At 41.6% G+C, this 24,118-nt stretch overlaps 1 protein-coding gene across 2 annotated transcripts in view; it reads right to left on the bottom strand.

The window, feature by feature from the left end:
- Positions 1-24,118, bottom strand: part of Morc1 (MORC family CW-type zinc finger 1) — a 205,898-nt gene that overhangs the window by 150,698 nt on the left and 31,082 nt on the right. For both annotated transcript variants that reach the window (XM_087576598.1, NM_001172090.1), the window contains exon 8: positions 173-278. In XM_087576598.1, coding sequence (XP_087432724.1) covers positions 173-278 — 106 coding nt within the window. The remainder of the gene's footprint in view (positions 1-172; positions 279-24,118) is intronic.

The raw sequence follows: 24,118 nt of genomic DNA on the forward strand, positions 1-24,118 counted from the left end.
GAGCATGTTTTGGGGGACCACCTATCTGGCCTAATTTCTTTCTCTGCTTGATAGAAAATGAATTGTCACAGTGGTACCACTAGTAGCTTCATGTCTGTAACTGAAATGCAGTGCTCCCAGCTCCGGCCCAGTGCCATGGAGGAAGGATGCTCTTCAGTACACCAGTACTCACTCCTCCAGAGCCTCGGCCATCAGTATATCCTCTTTGTCAGTTGTAACATCCAACTCTGGTTCTCCACTAAGCAGTAGCTTCAAGTTATAAATAATCAGCAAAGTTCCTGAAAAAAAAGAGGGGGGAGGGGGGCATGGACTTGTCAGTTCTTCAATTGCATTAAATACTAGGCATCTCTAATCGCTTCAACTGTACAATTTAGCACACTCTAGAGCAGTGATACTCAATCTTCCTAACACTGTGACCCTTTAATGCAGTTCCTCATGCTGTGGTGACATAAGTTTATTTTTATGGTTACTTTACTTTAGAACAAAGTAGAATTCTGCTATTGTTACTAATAGTAATATAAATATCTGCTATGCAGAGTATGTGATATGAAAAGGTCTGATGGGAAAGGGTCATTCACCCCCCCCACCCAAAGGAGCTGGGACACACAGGTTGAGAGTTGCTGCTCTAGACCAAATTTCTTTTTTGCTTCAGCAAAATACATTTGGATAAAATGAAAGCCATGCTTTATGGGAAATGATACTATCTGCCTGAGACTGCTGTACTTCCTTAACACACTGCTCTAAGTACCATTCAATCCACTGTCAGCCTTTCAAATGGTGGCACACTTTTCACAGATTTCATTATGACAATTGCTAGGAGCCTGAGCCAACTTGGTATCGTAGGTGAAGCTCCCATTGGTGACACTGAAACCAATGCATATGAAAAAGTTTAAAACACTGTACTGAGTGTCAAGTTTTCATTCTAGAGCTGGCACTGACAGAAGTATTCTGTATAAGTCAATCAGTAAATCTTTAGGTTGTGTAGTCCATATTGTCACTGTTACAGCTACTCACAACTCATCTTGGTCACTGCTGTACCATGAAAATACTTAAGGAAAAGACATAAAGGAATGAATGCAGTTATCTCCACAAAAAGTTATTGACAAGTACAGAGTGCCAAGAAACCAGGCAGGTTACCTGCAGAGATTCTCTTCTCCCTCCATTCTCTGAGATCCAATCCTCCCAGCCTCAATCCTAGCTCTGCATCAGAACACCAGTGGAAGCTTTCCCTGTCTCCCTATTCTCATCTCCTATGGACAACACCACAGATCATTCCCTTATAACATCTGTACCTCATTCATTCATTGTCTCAGACCCCAACCCAAGCAGGTAGTCTGTGGTACCTAATCTAAGACTACCCATGCTAGCGCAACAAGGAGGCTGAGGGAAGATCCACACTCGCTGCAGTCTCCCTTTTCTCTCTAACCCCCTTCTCAACAATTCACAAATATCTTCTGCCCCCATGATTCATTCACCCAAACTCATCCCATTACTTCAGCCTCCAACAACAGCACTGGGCCCACACCAGCTAACAGGCTGGGAAAACAGTTCCACAGAAAATGTCTTTCCAGGCAGCACAGAGCCACCACAGTCTCCTGACACACAGGAAGGAAGCATCAGCCAAGGAACAAAACACACACTCAACAGAGACATTGCCCAGTTATCACTACCCAGACCTATAATCATCCCAATCCCAGGTGCCTGGATGTCAGCATAAAAATACAATCAAGAACATGAAGGAATATATGTCTCCACTAGAACCCAGATACCCACCACAGCAGGCACTGATTATTCCAAAATAGCTGGAGTCCAATAAAAAAAAAAACCTATGAACAGCCCGTGTGAGGATGGTTGAAGTCCTTAAAGAGAAAAATTAATAAATCCCTAAAGAAACCCAGAAGAATACAAACAATGTAAGGAAGTAAATAAAACTGTTCAAGATCTTAAGATGGAAAGAGAGCCAATGAAGAAAACACAAACTGGGGGAATGTTGGAAATGAAAAGGTTGAGAATTTAAATATATTTTAGAGACAATCATCATCAACAGATTATAAGGGATGAAAGAAAAACACCTGAGGAATTGAAAGATATGAGAGAAAAAATGGATACATTGTTCAAAAAGATGTTAAGTCTAAAAATTTCCTCACACACACACATAAAAAAAAAATCCAATCTGTAACACTATGAAAAGAGCACGTCTAAAAGTAATAGGAATAGAGGGAGAAGAAAATTTTCTTATGTTAAAGAAAGAGATTCCTGTAAAGGTATAAGAAGCATACAGAACACCAAGGAGATTGAACCAGAAAAGAAAGTTTGCTTGGCATACAATACTCAAAATGCTGAATGTACAGAGCAAAGAAAGAATAGTACAAGCTGCAAAAAGGTAGACCAATGGAACAGAATTGAAGACCCAGAAATAAAACCACACACCTATGGTCACTTGATCTTTCACAAAGGATCTAAAAACATCCAGTGGAAAAAAGATAGCACTTTCAACAAATGGTGCTGGTTCAACTGGAGGGCAGCATGTAGAAGAATGCAAATCAATCAATTCCTATCACCCTGTACAAAGCTCAAGTCCAAGTGGATCAAGGACCTCCACATAAAACCAGATCCACTCAAACTAATAGAAGAAAACGTGATGAAGAGCCTCAAACTCATGAGCATAGGGGAAAATTTCCTGAACAGACCACCAATGGCTTATGCTTTAAGATCAAGAATCGACAAATGGGACCTCATAAAATTGAAAAGCTTCTGTAAGGCAAAGAACACTGTCATTAGCACACAATGGCAACCAACAGATTGGGGAAAGATCTTTATCAATCCTGCATCTGATAGAGGGCTAATATCCAATATATACAGAGAACTCAAGAAGTTAAGACTCCAGAGAGCCAAATAACCCTATTAAAAAATGGGGTACAGAGCTAAAGAATTCTCAACTGAGGAATATATAGCCGAGAATCACCTAAAGAAATGTCCAACATCTTTAGTCATTAAGGAAATGTGAATCAAAACAACCCTGAGATTCCACCTCACACCAGTCAGAATGGCTAAGATCAAAAATTCAGGTGACAACAGATGCTGGTGAGGATATGGAGAAAGAGGAACACCCCCCTATTGTTGGTGGAATTGCAAGCTGATAGAAGCACTCTGGAAAGCAGTCTGGCAGTTCCTCGGAAAATTGGACATTGTACTACCTAAAGACCCAGCTATACCACTCCTGAGCATATACCCAAAAGATGCTCCAACATATAATAAGGACACATGCCCAACTATGTTCCAGAAGCTGGAAAGAAACGAGAAGTCCTTCAAGAGAGGAATGGATACAGAAAATGTGGTACATTCACACATGGAGTACTATTGAAACAAGGACTTCATGAAATTCATAGACAAATGGATGGAACCAGAAAATATCCTCTTGAGTGAGGTAACCCAATCATAAAAGAACACCCATGGTATGCACTCACTGATGAGTGGATATTAGCCCCAAAGCTGTGAATAACCAAGAAACAATTTACAAACCACATGAAGTCAAGAAGAAGAAAGACTAAAGTATGGATGCTTCAGACCATCTTAGAAGGGGGAACAAAAATACTCACAGGGGGAAATATGGAGACAAAGTATAAAGCAGAGATTGAAAGGCCATCCAGAAACTGCCACACATGGATATGCATCCCATAAACAGCTACCAAACCCAGACAATATTGCAAATGCCAAGATGTGTATGCTGACAGGAGCCTGATATAGGTGTCTGCTGAGAGGCTCTGCCAGAGTCTTATAAATACAGATGCGGATGCTTGCAGCCAACCATTGAACTGAGAACAGGGACTCCAATGGAGGAGTTAGAGAAAGGACTGAAGTAGCTGAAGGGATCTGCAACAACATAAGGACATAATATCAACCAACCAGACCCCTCAGAGATCTCAGAGACCAAACCAGCATCCCAAGAGAACACAGGGATGGCTCCATCCACATATGTAGCAGAGGATAACCTTGTTGGGCATCAATGGGAAGAGAGGCCCTTGGTCCTCACAAGGATTGATGCCCCAGTGTAGGGCAATGTCAGGGTAGGGAGGTGGGAGGGAGTGGGTGGGTGCTGGAGAAAGCACCCTCATAGAAGCAGGGGGTGGGTGGGATATCAGGTTTCTGGAGGGGAAACCAAGAAAAGGGATAACATTTAAAATGTAAATAAAAATGCAATTAAAAAATGATGCAAAGGAAAAAGACCAAGTTACATATAAAGGTAAATCTATCAGAATTATACCTGGCTTCATGATAGAGAGTTTAAAAGTCAGAAAGGTCTGAATAGATGGACTGTAAACTCTAAAAGATCACAGAGTCCATCCCAGACTATTATATCCATCAAAACTCTCAATCATTCTAAATGAAAAAAAATTTCATTATAAAACAAAGTATAAACAATATTTATCTACAAACCCAACCCTACAGGTGCTAGAAGAAAAACTCCAACCAAAGGAAGTTAACTACAATAATGAAAACACAGTACATATCTCGACAAAATACAGGCAGTTTACAGCAAGTCCATAACCAATATCAACTTAAGTGAAGAGAAATTCAAAGCAATTCAACTAGAATCAGGAAGAAGAAAAGTTTGTCTACTCTCTCCATACCTATTCAATATAGCACTTTAAGTCTTAGCTAGAACAATAAGAAAACTGAAGGATATCAAAGGGATACAAACTAGAAAGGAAGAAATTAAATTATCCTTATTTGCAGATAATAGCTAATATATGTGACCCTAAAAAATTCTACTAAGGAATTCCTACAGCAACTAAGACCTTTAGCAAAGTGGCTGGATAAGATTAACCCACAAAAATCAGTAGTTCTCCTAAGTACAAATGAGAGACTGAGAAAGAAGTAAGAGAAATAACACTTTTCATAACAGCCTTAAACAATGTAAAATATCTTGGCGTGACTCTATCCAAGCATGTATGTGCTAAGTGCTTCAAGTCTTTAAAGAGGAAGCTGAAGAAGATATCAGAAGATGGGAATCTCTTCCATGTTAATAACTGGTAGGATTAATATAATAAAAAGGTTCAAATGCAATCTACAAATTCAGTGCAGTCCCCATCAAAATTTCAAGACAATTCTTCACAAATCTTCAAAGAATAATTCTCAACTTCATAAGAAAAAATTAAGAGCAGCTCTCTGCTCCCAGACCCCGTGAGAGAGAGACCCAACCGCCTGGTCAGGTAGGCACTCCTGAGGCGGCAGAGTGGAAGAGACCACCAACACTGCTCACCCCTGCCCACATCCCTGGCCCAAGAGGAAACTGTATAAGGCCTCTGGGCTCCCGGGGGGAGGGCCCAGGAGCGGCAGGACCCCTGCCTGAGACACCTCCGGAACCTGAAGGAAACAGACCGGATAAACAGTTCTCTGAACCCAAATCCCGTGGGAGGGAGAGCTAAACCTTCAGAGAGGCAGACAAGCCTGGGAAACCAGAAGAGACTGCTCTCTGCACACACATCTCGGACGCCAGAGGAAAAAGCCAAAGACCATCTGGAACCCTGGTGCACTGAAGCTCCCAGAAGGGGCGGCACAAGTCTTCCTGGTTGCTGCCGCCGCAGAGAGCCCGTGGGCAGCACCCCACGAGCGAACTTGAGCCTCGGGACCACAGATAAGACCAAATTGTCTGCTGCAAGAAAGCTGCCTGGAGAACTCAAGACACAGGCCCACAGGAACAGCTGAAGACCTGTAGAGAGGAAAAACTACACGCCCGAAAGCAGAACACTCTGTCCCCATAACTGACTGAAAGAGAGGAAAACAGGTCTACAGCACTCCTGACACACAGGCTTATAGGACAGTCTAGCCACTGTCAGAAATAGCAGAACAAAGTAACACTAGAGATAATCTGATGGCAAGAGGCAAGCGCAGGAACCCAAGCAACAGAAACCATGACTACATGGCACCATCGGAGCCCAATTCTCCCATCAAAACAAACATGGAATATCCAAACACACCAGAAAAGCAAGATCGAGTTTCAAAATCATTTTTGATCATGATGCTGGAAGACTTCAAGAAAGACGTGAAGAACTCCCTTAGAGAAAAAGTAGAAGCCTAAAGAGAGGTATCGCAAAAATGCCTGAAAGAATTCCAGGAAAACATAAATAAACAAGTAGAAGCCCATAGAGAGAAGACGCAAAAATCCCTGAAAGAATTCCAGGAAAACACAATCAAACAGTTCAAGGAATTAAAAATGGAAATAGAAGCAATCAAGAAAGAACACATGGAAACAACCCTGGACATAGAAAACCAAAAGAAGAGACAAGGAGCTGTAGATACAAGCTTCACAAACAGAATACAAGAGATGGAAGAGAGAATCTCAGGAGCAGAAGATTCCATAGAAATCATTGACTCAACTGTCAAAGATAATGTAAAGCAGAAAAAGCTACTGGTCCAAAACATACAGGAAATCCAGGACTCAATGAGAAGATCAAACCTAAGGATAATAGGTATAGAAGAGAGTGAAGACTCCCAGCTCTAAGGACCAGTAAATATCTTCAACAAAATCATAGAAGAAAACTTCCCTAACCTAAAAAAAGAGATACCCATAGGCATACAAGAAGCCTACAGAACTCCAAATAGATTGGACCAGAAAAGAAACACCTCCCGTCACATAATAGTCAAAACACCAAATGCACAAAATAAAGAAAGAATATTAAAAGCATTACGGGAAAAAGGTCAAGTAACATATAAAGGCAGACCTATCAGAATCACACCAGACTTCTCGCCAGAAACTATGAAGGCCAGAAGATCCTGGACTGATGTCATACAGACCCTAAGAGAACACAAATGCCAGCCCAGGTTACTGTATCCTGCAAAACTCTCAATTGACATAGATGGAGAAACCAAGATATTCCATGACAAAACCAAATTTACACAATATCTTTCTACAAATCCAGCACTACAAAGGATAATAAATGGTAAAGCCCAACATAAGGAGGCAAGCTATACCCTAGAAGAAGCAAGAAACTAATCGTCTTGGCAACAAAACAAAGGGAATGAAAGCACACAAACATAACCTCACATCCAAATATGAATATAACGGAAAGCAATAATCACTATTCCTTAATATCTCTCAATATCAATGGCCTCAACTCCCCAATAAAAAGACATAGATTAACAAACTGGATACGCAACGAGGACCCTGCATTCTGCTGCCTACAGGAAACACACCTCAGAGACAAAGACAGACACTACCTCAGAGTGAAAGGCTGGAAAACAACTTTCCAAGCAAATGGTCAGAAGAAGCAAGCTGAAGTAGCCATTCTAATATCAAATAAAATCAATTTCCAACTAAAAGTCATCAAAAAAGATAAGGAAGGACACTTCATATTCATCAAAGGAAAAATCCAACAAGATGAACTCTCAATCCTAAATATCTATGCCCCAAATACAAGGGCACCTACATACGTAAAAGAAACCTTACTAAAGCTCAAAACACACATTGCACCTCACACAATAATAGTGGGAGATTTCAACACCCCACTCTCATCAATGGACAGATCATGGAAACAGAAATTAAACAGTGATGTAGACAGACTAAGAGAAGTCATGAGCCAAATGGACCTAACGGATATTTATAGAACATTCTATCCTAAAGCAAAAGGATATAATTCTTCTCAGCTCCTCATGGTACTTTCTCCAAAATTGACCATATAATTGGTCAAAAAACGGGCCTCAACAGGTACAGAAAGATAGAAATAATCCCATGCGTGCTATCGGACCACCACGGCCTAAAACTGGTCTTCAATAACAATAAGGGAAGAATGCCCACATATACGTGGAAATTGAACAATGCTCTACTCAATGATAACCTGGTCAAGGAAGAAATAAAGAAAGAAATTAAAAACTTTTTAGAATTCAATGAAATGAAGGTACAACATACCCAAACTTATGGGACACAATGAAAGCTGTACTAAGAGGAAAACTCATAGCGCTGAGTGCCTGCAGAAAGACACAGGAAAGAGCATATGTCAGCAGCTTGACAGCACACCTAAAAGCTCTAGAACAAAAAGAAGCAAACACACCCAGGAGGAGTAGAAGGCAGGAAATAATCAAACTCAGAGCTGAAATCAACCAAGTAGAAACAAAAAGGACCACAGAAAGAATCAACAGAACCAAAAGTTGGTTCTTTGGGAAAATAACAAGATAGATAAACCTTTAGCCAGACTAACGAGAGGACACAGAGAGTGCGTCCAAATTAACAAAATCAGAAATGAAAAGGGAGACATAACTACAGATTCAGAGGAAATTCAAAAAATCATCAGATCTTACTATAAAAACCTATATTCAACAAAACTTGAAAATCTTCAGGAAAAGGACAATTTCCTAGACAGATACCAGGTATCGAAGTTAAATCAGGAACAGATAAACCAGTTAAACAACCCCATAACTCCTAAGGAAATAGAAGCAGTCATTAAAGGTCTCCCAACCAAAAAGAGCCCAGGTCCAGATGGGTTTAGTGCAGAATTCTATCAAACCTTCATAGAAGACCTCATACCAATATTATCCAAACTATTCCACAAAATTGAAACAGATGGAGCACTACCGAATTCCTTCTATGAAGCCACAATTACTCTTATACCTAAACCACACAAAGACACAACAAAGAAAGAGAACTTCAGACCAATTTCCCTTATGAATATCGACGCAAAAATACTCAACAAAATTCTGGCAAACCGAATCCAAGAGCACATCAAAACAATCATCCACCATGACCAAGTAGGCTTCATCACAGGCATGCAGGGATGGTTTAATATACGGAAAACCATCAACGTGATCCATTATATAAACAAACTGAAAAAACAAAACCACATGATCATTTCATTAGACGCTGAGAAAGCATTTGACAAAATTCAACACCCCTTCATGATAAAAGTCCTGGAAAGAATAGGAATTCAAGGCCCATACCTGAACATGGTAAAAGCCATATACAGCAAACCAGGTGCTAACATTAAACTAAATGGAGAGAAACTTGAAGCAATCCCACTAAAATCAGGGACTAGACAAGGCTGCCCACTCTCTCCCTACTTATTCAATATAGTTCTTGAAGTTCTAGCCAGAGCAATCAGACAACAAAAGGATGTCAAGGGGATACAGATCGGAAAAGAAGAAGTCAAAATATCACTATTTGCAGATGATATGATAGTATATTTAAGTGATCCCAAAAGTTCCACCAGAGAACTACTAAAGCTGATAAACAACTTCAGCAAAGTGGCTGGGTATAAAATTAACTCAAATAAATCAGTTGCCTTCCTCTATACAAAAGAGAAACAAGCCGAGAAAGAAATTAGGGAAACGACACCCTTCATAATAGACCCAAATAATACAAAGTACCTCGGTGTGACTTTAACCAAGCAAGTAAAAGATCTGTACAATAAGAACTTCAAGACACTGAGGAAAGAAATTGAAGAAGACCTCAGAAGATGGAAAGATCTCCCATGCTCATGGATTGGCAGGATTAATATAGTAAAAATGGCCATTTTACCAAAAGCAATCTACAGATTCAATGCAATCCCCATCAAAATACCAATCCAATTCTTCAAAGAGTTAGACAGAACAATTTGCAAATTCATCTGGAATAACAAAAAACCCAGGATAGCTAAAGCTATCCTCAACAATGAAAGGACTTCAGGGGGAATCACTATCCCTGAACTCAAGCAGTATTACAGAGCAATAGTGATAAAAACTGCATGGTACTGGTACAGAGACAGACAGATAGACCAATGGAATAGAATTGAAGACCCAGAAATGAACCCACACACCTATGGTCACTTGATTTTTGACAAAGGAGCCAAAACCATCCAATGGAAAAAAGATAGCATTTTCAGTAAATGGTGCTGGTTCAACTGGAGGTCAACATGTAGAAGAATGCAGATCGATCCATGCTTATCACCCTGTACAAAGCTTAAGTCCAAGTGGATCAAGGACCTCCACATCAAACCAGACACACTCAAACTAATAGAAGAAAAACTAGGGAAGCATCTGGAACACATGGGCACTGGAAAAAATTTCCTGAACAAAACACCAATGGCTTATGCTCTAAGATCAAGAATCGACAAATGGGATCTCATAAAACTGCAAAGCTTCTGTAAGGCAAAGGACACTGTGGTTAGGACAAAACGGCAACCAACAGATTGGGAAAAGATCTTTACCAATCCTACAACAGATAGAGGCCTTATATCCAAAATATACAAAGAACTCAAGAAGTTAGACCGCAGGGAAACAAATAACCCTATTAAAAAATGGGGTTCAGAGCTAAACAAACAATTCACAGCTGAGGAATGCCGAATGGCTGAGAAACACCTAAAGAAATGTTCAACATCTTTAGTCATAAGGGAAATGCAAATCAAAACAACCCTGAGATTTCACCTCACACCAGTGAGAATGGCTAAGATCAAAAACTCAGGTGACAGCAGATGCTGGCGAGGATGTGGAGAAAGAGGAACACTCCTCCATTGTTGGTGGGAATGCAGACTGGTAAAACCATTCTGGAAATCAGTCTGGAGGTTCCTCAGAAAATTGGAAATTGAACTGCATGAGGATCCAGCTATACCTCTCTTGGGCATATACCCAAAAGATTCCTCAACATACAAAAGAGACATGTGCTCCACTATGTTCATCGCAGCCTTATTTAAAATAGCCAGAAACTGGAAAGAACCCAGATGCCCTTCAACAGAGGAATGGAAACAGAAAATGTGGTACATCTACACAATGGACTATTACTCAGCTATCAAAAACAACGAGTTTATGAAATTCGTAGGCAAATGGTTGGAACTGGAAAATATCATCCTGAGTGAGCTAACCCAATCACAGAAAGACATACATGGTATGCACTCATTGATAAGTGGCTATTAGCCCAAATGCTTGAATTACCCTAGATCCCTAGAACAAACGAAACTCAAGACGGATGATCAAAATGTGAATGCTTCACTCCTTCTTTAAATGAGGAAAAAGAATACCCTTGGCAGGGAAGGGAGAGGCAAAGATTAAAACAGAGACTGAAGGAACACCCATTCAGAGCCTGCCCCACATGTGGCCCATACATACACAGCCACCCAATTAGACAAGATGGATGAAGCAAAGAAGTGCAGACCGACAGGAGCCGGATGTAGATCGCTCCTGAGAGACACAGCCAGAATACAGCAAATACAGAGGCGAATGCCAGCAGCAAACCACTGAACTGAGAATAGGTCCCCTGTTGAAGGAATCAGAGAAAGAACTGGAAGAGCTTGAAGGGGCTCAAGACCCCAAAAGTTCAACAATGCCAAGCAACCAGAGCTTCCAGGGACTAAGCCACTACCTAAAGACTATACATGGACTGACCCTGGACTCTGACCCCATAGGTAGCAATGAATATCCTAGTAAGAGCACCAGTGGAATTGGAAGCCCTGGGTCCTGCTAAGACTGAACCCCCAGTGAACTAGTCTATGGGGAGAGGGCGGCAATGGGGGGAGGGTTGGGAGGGGAACACCCATAAGGAAGGGGAGGGGGAAGGGGGATGTTTGCCCGGAAACCGGGAAAGGGAATAACACTCGAAATGTATATAAGAAATACTTAAGTTAATAAAAAATAAAAAAAATCAAAAAAAAGAGAAATACTCGAGTTAATAAAAAAAAAGAAAAAAGAAAAAAAAACAAAAAAAAAAACAAAAAAAACCAGAGACTGAAGGAACACCCATTCAGAGCCTGCCCCACATGTGGTCCATACATATACAGCCACCCAATTAGACAAGATGGATGAAGCAAAGAAGTGCAGACCGACAGGAGCCGGATGTAGATCGCTCCTGAGAGACACAGCCAGAATACAGCAAATACAGAGGCGAATGCCAGCAGCAAACCACTGAACTGAGAATAGGTCCCCCGTTGAAGGAATCAGAGAAAGAACTGGAAGAGCTTGAAGGGGCTCGAGACCCCAAAAGTACAACAATGTCAAGCAACCAGAGCTTCCAGGGACTAAGCCACTACCTAAAGACTATACATGGACTGACCCTGGACTCTGACCCCATAGGTAGCAATGAATATCCTAGTAAGAGCACCAGTGGAAGGGGAAGCCCTGGGTCCTGCTAAGACTGAACCCCCAGTGAACTAGACTATGGGGGGAGGGCGGCAATGGGGGTAGGGTTGGGAGGGGAACACCCATAAGAAAGGGGAGGGGGGAAGGGGGATGTTTGCCTGGAAACCGGGAAAGGGAATAACACTTGAAATGTATATAAGAAATACTCAAGTTAATAAAAAAAAGAAAAAGAAAAAGAAAAAATTAAAACCAAGGATAGCCAAAATCCAGATAGCTAAAATAAATCCTGAACAATAAAGAAACTATAAAAAGTCTCAGAGACACCACAGGAACCTGAGGGAAACAGACCGGATAAACAGTTCTCTGCACCCAAATCCCGTGGGAGGGAGAGCTGAACCTTCAGAGAGGCAGACAAACCTGGGAAACCAGAAGAGACTGCTCTCTGTACATACATCTCGGACGCCAGAGGAAAACACCAAGGCCATCTGGAACCCTGGTGCACTGAAGCTCCCGGAAGGGGCGGCACAGGTCTTCCTGGTTGCTGCCGCCACAGAGAGCCCTTGGGCAGCACCCCGCGAGCAAACTTGAGCCTCGGGACCACAGGTAAGACCAACTTGTCTGCTGCAAGAAAGCTGCCTGGTGAACTCAAGACACAGGCCCACAGGAACAGCTGAAGACCTGTAGAGAGGAAAAACTACACGCCCGAAAGCAGAACACTCTGTCCCCATAACTGACTGAAAGAGAGGAAAACAGTTCTACAGCACTCCTGACACACAGGCTTATAGGACAGTCTAGCCACTGTCAGAAATAGCAGAACAAAGTAACACTAGAGATAATCTGATGGCGAGAGGCAAGCGCAGGAACCCAAGCAACAGAAACCAAGACTAAATGCCATCATCAGAGCCCAATTCTCCCACCAAAACAAACATGGAATATCCAAACACACCAGAAAAGCAAGATATAGTTTCAAAATCATATTTGATCATGATGCTGGAGGACTTCAAGAAAGACATGAACACACTTAGGGAAACACAGGAAAACATTAATAAACAAGTAGAAGCCTACAGAGAGGAATCGCAAAAATCCCTGAAAGAATTCCAGGAAAACACAATCAAACAGTTGAAGGAATTAAAAATGGAAATAGAAGCAATCAAGAAAGAACACATGGAAACAACCCTGGATATAGAAAACCAAAAGAAGAGACAAGGAGCTGTAGATACAAGCCTCACCAACAGAATTCAAGAGATGGAAGAGAGAATCTCAGGAGCAGAAGATTCCATAGAAATCATTGACTCAACTGTCAAAGATAATGTAAAGCGGAAAAAGCTACTGGTCCAAAACATACAGGAAATCCAGGACTCAATGAGAAGATCAAACCTAAGGATAATAGGTATAGAAGAGAGTGAAGACTCCCAGCTCTAAGGACCAGTAAATATCTTCAACAAAATCATAGAAGAAAACTTCCCTAACCTAAAAAAAGAGATACCCATAGGCATACAAGAAGCCTACAGAACTCCAAATAGATTGGACCAGAAAAGAAACACCTACTATCATATAATAGTCAAAACACCAAACGCACAAAATAAAGAAAGAATATTAAAAGCAGTAAGGGAAAAAGGTCAAGTAACATATAAAGGCAGACCTATCAGAATCACACCAGACTTCTCGCCAGAAACTATGAAGGCCAGAAGATCCTGGACTGATGTCATACAGACCCTAAGAGAACACAAATGCCAGCCCAGGTTACTGTATCCAGCAAAACTCTCAATTAACATTGATGGAGAAACCAAGATATTCCATGACAAAACCAAATTTACACAATATCTTTCTACAAATCCAGCACTACAAAGGATAATAAATGGTAAAGCCCAACATAAGGAGGCAAGCTATACCCTAGAAGAAGCAAGAAACTAATCGTCTTGGCAACAAAACAAAGAGAATGAAAGCACACAAACATAACCTCACATCCAAATATGAATATAACGGAAAGCAATAATCACTATTCCTTAATATCTCTCAATATCAATGGCCTCAACTCCCCAATAAAAAGACATAGATTAACAAACTGGATACGCAACGAGGACCCTGCATTCTGCTGCCTACAGGAAACACACCTCAGAGACAAAGACAGACACTACCTCAGAGTGAAAGGCTGGAAAACAACTTTCCAAGCAAATGGTCAGAAGAAGCAAGCTGAAGTAGCCATTCTAATATCAAATAAAATCAATTTCCAACTAAAAGTCATCAAAAAAGATAAGGAAGGACACTTCATATTCATCAAAGGAAAAATCCAACAAGATGAACTCTCAATCCTAAATATCTATGCCCCAAATACAAGGGCACCTACATACGTAAAAGAAACCTTACTAAAGCTCAAAACACACATTGCACCTCACACAATAATAGTGGGAGATTTCAACACCCCACTCTCATCAATGGACAGATCATGGAAACAGAAATTAAACAGTGATGTAGACAGACTAAGAGAAGTCATGAGCCAAATGGACCTAACGGATATTTATAGAACATTCTATCCTAAAGCAAAAGGATATAATTCTTCTCAGCTCCTCATGGTACTTTCTCCAAAATTGACCATATAATTGGTCAAAAAACGGGCCTCAACAGGTACAGAAAGATAGAAATAATCCCATGCGTGCTATCGGACCACCACGGCCTAAAACTGGTCTTCAATAACAATAAGGGAAGAATGCCCACATATACGTGGAAATTGAACAATGCTCTACTCAATGATAACCTGGTCAAGGAAGAAATAAAGAAAGAAATTAAAAACTTTTTAGAATTCAATGAAATGAAGGTACAACATACCCAAACTTATGGGACACAATGAAAGCTGTACTAAGAGGAAAACTCATAGCGCTGAGTGCCTGCAGAAAGACACAGGAAAGAGCATATGTCAGCAGCTTGACAGCACACCTAAAAGCTCTAGAACAAAAAGAAGCAAACACACCCAGGAGGAGTAGAAGGCAGGAAATAATCAAACTCAGAGCTGAAATCAACCAAGTAGAAACAAAAAGGACCACAGAAAGAATCAACAGAACCAAAAGTTGGTTCTTTGGGAAAATCAACAAGATAGATAAACCTTTAGCCAGACTAACGAGAGGACACAGAGAGTGCGTCCAAATTAACAAAATCAGAAATGAAAAGGGAGACATAACTACAGATTCAGAGGAAATTCAAAAAATCATCAGATCTTACTATAAAAACCTATATTCAACAAAACTTGAAAATCTTCAGGAAAAGGACAATTTCCTAGACAGATACCAGGTATCGAAGTTAAATCAGGAACAGATAAACCAGTTAAACAACCCCATAACTCCTAAGGAAATAGAAGCAGTCATTAAAGGTCTCCCAACCAAAAAGAGCCCAGGTCCAGATGGGTTTAGTGCAGAATTCTATCAAACCTTCATAGAAGACCTCATACCAATATTATCCAAACTATTCCACAAAATTGAAACAGATGGAGCACTACCGAATTCCTTCTATGAAGCCACAATTACTCTTATACCTAAACCACACAAAGACACAACAAAGAAAGAGAACTTCAGACCAATTTCCCTTATGAATATCGACGCAAAAATACTCAACAAAATTCTGGCAAACCGAATCCAAGAGCACATCAAAACAATCATCCACCATGACCAAGTAGGCTTCATCACAGGCATGCAGGGATGGTTTAATATACGGAAAACCATCAACGTGATCCATTATATAAACAAACTGAAAAAACAAAACCACATGATCATTTCATTAGACGCTGAGAAAGCATTTGACAAAATTCAACACCCCTTCATGATAAAAGTCCTGGAAAGAATAGGAATTCAAGGCCCATACCTGAACATGGTAAAAGCCATATACAGCAAACCAGGTGCTAACATTAAACTAAATGGAGAGAAACTTGAAGCAATCCCACTAAAATCAGGGACTAGACAAGGCTGCCCACTCTCTCCCTACTTATTCAATATAGTTCTTGAAGTTCTAGCCAGAGCAATCAGACAACAAAAGGATGTCAAGGGGATACAGATCGGAAAAGAAGAAGTCAAAATATCACTATTTGCAGATGATATGATAGTATATTTAAGTGATCCCAAAAGTTCCACCAGAGAACTACTAAAGCTGATAAACAACTTCAGCAAAGTGGCTGGGTATAAAATTAACTCAAATAAATCAGTTGCCTTCCTCTATACAAAAGAGAAACAAGCCGAGAAAGAAATTAGGGAAACGACACCCTTCATAATAGACCCAAATAATACAAAGTACCTCGGAGTGACTTTAACAAAGCAAGTAAAAGATCTGTACAATAAGAACTTCAAGACACTGAAGAAGGAAATTGAAGAAGACCTCAGAAGATAGAAAGATCTCCCATGCTCATGGATTGGCAGGATTAATATAGTAAAAATGGCCATTTTACCAAAAGCAATCTACAGATTCAATGCAATCCCCATCAAAATACCAATCCAATTCTTCAAAGAGTTAGACAGAACAATTTGCAAATTCATCTGGAATAACAAAAAACCCAGGATAGCTAAAGCTATCCTCAACAATGAAAGGACTTCAGGGGGAATCACTATCCCTGAACTCAAGCAGTATTACAGAGCAATAGTGATAAAAACTGCATGGTATTGGTACAGAGACAGACAGATAGACCAATGGAATAGAATTGAAGACCCAGAAATGAACCCACACACCTATGGTCACTTGATTTTTGACAAAGGATCCAAAACCATCCAATGGAAAAAAGATAGCATTTTCAGCAAATGGTGCTGGTTCAACTGGAGGTCAACCTGTAGAAGAATGCAGATCGATCCATGCTTATCACCCTGTACAAAGCTTAAGTCCAAGTGGATCAAGGACCTCCACATCAAACCAGACACACTCAAACTAATAGAAGAAAAACTAGGGAAGCATCTGGAACACATGGGCACTGGAAAAAATTTCCTGAACAAAACACCAATGGCTCATGCTCTAAGATCAAGAATCGACAAATGGGATCTCATAAAACTGCAAAGCTTCTGTAAGGCAAAGGACACTGTGGTTAGGACAAAACAGCAACCAACAGATTGGGAAAAGATCTTTACCAATCCTACAACAGATAGAGGCCTTATATCCAAAATATACAAAGAACTCAAGAAGTTAGACCGCAGGGAAACAAATAACCCTATTAAAAAATGGGGTTCAGAGCTAAACAAAGAATTCACAGCTGAGGAATGCCGAATGGCTGAGAAACACCTAAAGAAATGTTCAACATCTTTAGTCATAAGGGAAATGCAAATCAAAACAACCCTGAGATTTCACCTCACACCAGTGCGATTGGCTAAGATCAAAAACTCAGGTGACAGCAGATGCTGGCGAGGATGTGGAGAAAGAGGAACACTCCTCCATTGTTGGTGGGATTGCAGACTCGTAAAACCATTCTGGAAATCAGTCTGGAGGTTCCTCAGAAAATTGGACATTGAACTGCCTGAGGATCCAGCTATACCTCTCTTGGGCATATACCCAAAAGATGCCTCAACATATAAAAGAGACACGTGCTCCACTATGTTCATCGCAGCCTTATTTATAATAGCCAGAAAATGGAAAGAACCCAGATGCCCTTCAACAGAGGAATGGATACAGAAAATGTTGTACATCTACACAATGGAATATTACTCAGCTATCAAAAACAACGAGTTTATGAAATTCGTAGGCAAATGGTTGGAACTGGAAAATATCATCCTGAGTGAGCTAACCCAATCACAGAAAGACATACATGGTATGCACTCATTGATAAGTGGCTATTAGCCCAAATGCTTGAATTACCCTAGATCCCTAGAACAAACGAAACTCAAGACGGATGATCAAAATGTGAATGCTTCACTCCTTCTTTAAATGAGGAAAAAGAATACCCTTGGCAGGGAAGGGAGAGGCAAAGATTAAAACAGAGACTGAAGGAACACCCATTCAGAGCCTGCCCCACATGTGGCCCATACATATACAGCCACCCAATTAGACAAGATGGATGAAGCAAAGAAGTGCAGACCGAGAGGAGCCGGATGTAGATCGCTCCTGAGAGACACAGCCAGAATACAGCAAATATAGAGGCGAATGTCAGCAGCAAACCACTGAACTGAGAATAGGTCCCCTATTGAAGGAATCAGAGAAAGAACTGGAAGAGCTTGAAGGGGCTCGAGACCCCAAAAGTACAGCAACGCCAAGCAACCAGAGCTTCCAGGGACTAAGCCACTACCTAAAGACTATACATGGACTGACCCTGGACTCTGACCCCATAGGTAGCAATGAATATCCTAGTAAGAGCACCAGTGGAAGGGGAAGCCCTGGGTCCTGCTAAGACTGAACCCCCAGTGAACTAGTCTATGGGGGGGAGGGCGGCAATGGGGGGAGGGTTGGGAGGAGAACACCCATAAGGAAGGGGAGGGGGGAGGGGGATGTTTGCCCGGAAACCGGGAAAGGGAATAACACTCGAAATGTATATAAGAAATACTCAAGTTAATAAAAAAAAAAAAAAAAAAAACTGCAAAGCTTCTGTAAGGCAAAGGACACTGTGGTTAGGACAAAACGGCAACCAACAGATTGGGAAAAGATCTTTACCAATCCTACAACAGATAGAGGCCTTATATCCAAAATATACAAAGAACTCAAGAAGTTAGACCGCAGGGAAACAAATAACCCTATTAAAAAATGGGGCTCAGAGCTAAACAAAGAATTCACAGCTGAGGAATGCCGAATGGCGGAGAAACACCTAAAGAAATGTTCAACATCTTTAGTCATAAGGGAAATGCAAATCAAAACAACCCTGAGATTTCTCACCTCACACCAGTGAGAATGGCTATGATCAAAAACTCAGGGGACAACAGATGTTGGCGAGGATGTGGAGAAAGAGGAACACTCCTCCATTGTTGGTGGGATTGCAAACTGGTACAACCATTCTGGAAATCAGTGTGGAGGATCCTCAGAAAATTGGACATTGAACTGCCTGAGGATCCAGCTATACCTCTCTTGGGCATATACCCAAAAGATGCCCCAACATATAAAAAAGACACGTGCTCCACTATGTTCATTGCAGCCTTATTTATAATAGCCAGAAGCTGGAAAGAACCCAGATGCCCTTCAACAGAGGAATGGATACAGAAAATGTGGTACATCTACACAATGGAATATTACTCAGCTATCAAAAACAACGACTTTATGAAATTCGTAGGCAAATGGCTGGAACTGGAAAATATCATCCTGAATGAGCTAACCCAAACACAGAAAGACATACATGGTATGCACTCACTGATAAGTGGCTATTAGCCCAAATGCTTGAATTACCCTAAATGCCTAGAACAAATGAAACTCAAGACAGATGATCAAAATGTGAATGGTTCACTCCTTCTTTAAAAGGGGAACAAGAATACCCTTGGCAGGGAAGAGAGAGGCAAAGATTAAAACAGAGACTGAAGGAACACCATTTCAGAGTCTGTCCCACATGTGGCCCATGCATATACAGCCATCCAATTGGACAAGATGGATGAAGCAAAGAAGTGCAGACCGACAGGAGCCGGATGTAGATCGCTCCTGAGAGACACAGCCAGAATACAGCAAATACAGAGGCGAATACCAGCAGCAAACCACTGAACTGAGAATAGGACCCCCGTTGAAGGAATCAGAGAAAGAACTGGAAGAGCTTGAAGGGGCTCGAGACCCCATATGTACAACAATGCCAAGCAACCAGAGCTTCCAGGGAATAAGCCACTACCTAAAGACTATACATGGACTGACCCTGGACTCTGACCTCATAGGTAGCAATGAATATCCTAGCAAGATCACCAGTGGAAGGGGAAGCCCTGGGTCCTGCTAAGACTGAACCCCCAGTGAACTAGACTGTTGGGGGGAGGTGGATAATGGGGGGAGGGTGGGGAGGGGAACACCGATAAGAAAGGGGAGGGGGGAGGGGGATGTTTGCCCGGAAACTGGGCAAGGGAATAACACTCGAAATGTATATAAGAAATACTCAAGTTAATAATAAAAAAAAAATAAAATTAAAAAAAAAAAGAAAGGTTATGTGAAATAGAAAGATGTGATCACTGGCTTATGGCATGGGCCAGATCCTGTGTTGTCGTGGGCAAGAGGGTCTGTTTGTGTGTTTCCTCAGGACCGGAAAGATCCGTTGTGGGTCCCTGAAAGATTGACCAGGAGATACAACAAGAATGAAGATCCTGCTGTTGCTGACACTTCTCAGTGTGACCCAAATGGTGGTCCAAACGGAGCCCCGGTGGGGGATACTATCAGTGTTTCCGAGACTCATGCCGATACCTCATGACCTTTAAGCCCACTCCTCTAATTTGTCTAAAGAGTTGTCAAGTTATCTTTTAGGTAATTGGACTGGAGAATTCAATTTCTTAATGGATCAGCTACGTGTGATGGATCAGTTCATCATGACCATGAACTCCACACGTGCGGATGCTAGACTGGCTACGGGATTGTCATCTTGGATTGTGCTGCTATGAATCATCTGAGGAAGTGGGTGGGTATGGGAGCCCTAGCTGGACTCTTGCTGCTGGTCTCCCTAGTGAGCCTGTGGTGTCTCTGTAGAATGAGGTTTGTTCAGAGGTGGCACGCGTTTATGATAGTACAGGCATTTACAGCCATTGAAGCAGGACAGTCCCCTCAAGCCTGGCTTACGGTCATTCAGAAGACCTAGTTGCACCTCGCCCCTGAGTATGTGTGAGTGACCCTGCCCAGTGACAGGCAACTTCCCTTCTACCTAAGGCATGGAACCTTGTGGGCGACGAGGTGTCCTGAGACGGGTTTAATGAAGGGATGATCCTAAGACGAGGGGGTCGCCACACTCAGTGGTGCCTTTGCCTGCTTGATTAATTAAACAAAAAGGGGGAACTGTAGGGAGCTGCGACGTGCCACGCCTCAAAGATGGCACTGGTTTCCGCCTTCCACCCTCCCGAGGGTGAGCGCTCCTTGTAGTAAACAAGTCCTTATTTGGCTATGCCTGCCTGGCCTGCTAGCTTCCAATAGTGACAGCCTATCTGCATGATCCACGTGGCTTGCTAGGATTGGCCAGCGCTAGCTATTTAAGTGTGGTGCGGGGGCTCCCTGGGGTCAGAAGATTGTATCAAGGTTTCTGAGTAAACTGCTTGAAGAAGAAAAAAAAAAAGTCTCACCATTCCTGATCTTGAGGTATACCACAAAGCTACAGTAATAAAATCAGCATGGTATTGTTATAAAAACAGATGGTAATCAGAGAAATCAAACTGAAGACTCAAAATAAACCCACATATCTATGGATACCTAATTTTGGACAAAATATCCAGAAATACAATCTGGAAAAATGACATCATCTTCCACAAATGGTACTGATTGATGTAGAAGAATGCAAATACATCCATATTCATCACCCCACATCTACTACAAATGGGTCAAAAATCTGAACATATAACCAGGTACCCTAAACCTGATAGAAGAGAAAGTAAAAAACAGCCTTGAGCTCATTGATACAGGAAACAATATCCTGAAGAGAATAGTGTTAACACAGGCACTAAGATCAACAATTAATCAATGGGACCCTCATGAAACAGAAAAGCTTCTGCATGACAACGAATACCAGCATTTGAACAAAGCCAAAACCTGAAAAATGGGAAGACTTTTTTTTTTACCAACTCCATATCTAATAGAAGGCTAAAATCCAAAATATATGAAGAATTCAAAAACCTTGATATCAACAAAACAAGTAACTCCTGTCAGCAAGCACTTCTTGGCATCAGCAACAGTGACTGGGTTTGGTGGCTGCATATGGGATGGATCCCCAGGTGGGGCAGTCTCTGGATGGCCTTTCTTTCAGTCTCTGCTCCACTATTTGTCTCTGTATTTCTTTTACCAGGAGCAACCCTGGGTTAAAATTTTTGAGAAGGATGGGTGGCCCAATCCCTAAACTGGGGTCTGTGCCTAACCTCTGGATATGGTCTCTACAGGTTCTCTCTCCTCTTCGTTGGGTATTTCAGCTACTCTAAACCCCATTGGGTCCTGGGAGCCTCTTGCTTTCCTAGCATCTGGGATTTTCTGTTGACAACTCCCCAGCTCCCCATTCCCCATTGTTCTGTTCACTCTCCTGACCCTCTGTATATCTCCCCATCTCTTCCCACACCTGATCCTGCCCCCACATTTTTTCCTCTTCCCCTCCTCTCTTCCTCCCAAGAAGTGTTTGCTGACAGGAGCTTGATATAGCTGTCTCCTGAGAGGCTCTGCCAGAGCCTGACACACAGAGGCAGATGCTTGCAGTCAACCATCAGACTGAGCATGGGGACCACAATGGAGGAGTAAGGGGAAGGACTGAAGGAGCTGAAGGGGTTTGCAACCCCATAGAAGAACAACAATATCAATCAACCAGAACCCCAGAGCTCCCAAGGACTAAACCACCATCCAAAGAGTGCACATGGAGTGACCCATGGCTCCAGCTGCCTATGTAGCAGAAGATGATGTTATCTGGCATCAATTGGACGGGAGGCCTTTGGTTCTGTGAAAGTTTCATGCCCCAGCATAGGAGAATGCTAGGGAAGTGAGGCAAGAGTGGGTGGTTGGGTGGGGGAGCATCTTCTTAGAAGCAAGGGAGAAGAGGAGGGGATAGCAGGTTTGTGGAGGGGTTAGTGGGAAACCGGGAAGGGGGATAACATTTGAAATGTAAATAAATAAAATAAGCAATAAAATGTTAAAAAAAAAAGAAAAACCAAATAGCCCAATTTAAAAATGGGGTGCATATCTAAACAGAATTCCCAAAAGAGAAAACTCAAATGGCTGAGAAACACTCTAAGAATTATACAATGAGCTTAGCTATCAGAGAAATGCAAATCAAAACTACTTTGATATACCATCTTATACCTTCCAGAACAGCTAAGATCAGTAATACAAGTGACAGCTCAGGCTGGTGATGATGTGGAGCACGGGGACCACTCCTCTATTTGTTGGTGGGAGTGAAAATTTGTACAGTCACTATGGGAATCAATATGGTGGTTCCTCAGAAAGATGAGAATCCATCTACCTCAAGATCCAGCTACATCACTCTTGATAATATACCCAAAGGAAACCTCATCCTTGTGGTAACAAGGACACTTGCTTAACCATATCCGCTCCTGCTCTTTTTATAATAACCAGAAATCAGAAACAACCTAGATGTCCTTCAACAACAGAATGCATAAAGAAAATGTGGTATGTTTGTACAATGTATATTACTCAGCTCTTTTTAAAAATGACACCATGAAATCTGCAAGCAAATGGATGGAAGTAAAAATAAATTATTTTGAGTGAGGTAACCCAGACTCTGAAACATATATATGGTGTGTATTAACTTACATCTGGATATTAGCCATTATATAAATGAAAAACCATGCTACAATCCATATACCCAGAGCTGTCAGGCATGGAGGAAGAGACTAAGAGGCACACATGGATCTCCCTTGCAGGGAAAAACAGGATAGACTTTATGGGTGGATTAGAGGAACAAGGACGAGAACAGGAGGATACTGTGGGAATGGGAACAGGGAGAGGATATAGGATTGATGGAGGGAATGAGGGCAGTGACAGCTAGAACTGAAGAGCATCTGAGGACCATTTCAGGAGCAGAATGGAAACAGTGCAGTGGAAACTTCCTATAATAATAAGGTGATCCTAATGAAGTCTCCAAATAATGAAGGAGACAGAATCCCCACTGGTGATCTCTTGTCACCAAGGGGTAGAACTGGGTTGGATCTACCAGGCTGTTGCCAAGATAATAAGTTGCTTTCTATAAACTAACAGCAAGGTCCCATTGCTGAAGACAACACCCACAACTCATTGAACATGGAGAGGTCGAGTTGGTGCCTACATAGAAACTTCACCTCGATGTTCTGGTGTCTATGACACAGGTATTCTGCAGACTTCTAAAACAGAAAAGTTTTAAAAAAGAGAAAAAAAGAGGGGTTGGGGATTTAGCTCATGGTAGAGCGCTTGCCTAGCAAGCGCAAGGCCCTGGGTTCAGTCCCCAGCTCCGAAAAAAAAAGAAAAGAAAAGAAACCACACAAGCCAACCATAAAAC

The sequence above is a fragment of the Rattus norvegicus genome, chromosome 11 (genome assembly GCF_021556685.1).
Source record: "Rattus norvegicus strain SHRSP/BbbUtx chromosome 11, alternate assembly SHRSP_T2T, whole genome shotgun sequence".
Classification (NCBI taxonomy): domain Eukaryota; kingdom Metazoa; phylum Chordata; class Mammalia; order Rodentia; family Muridae; genus Rattus; species Rattus norvegicus.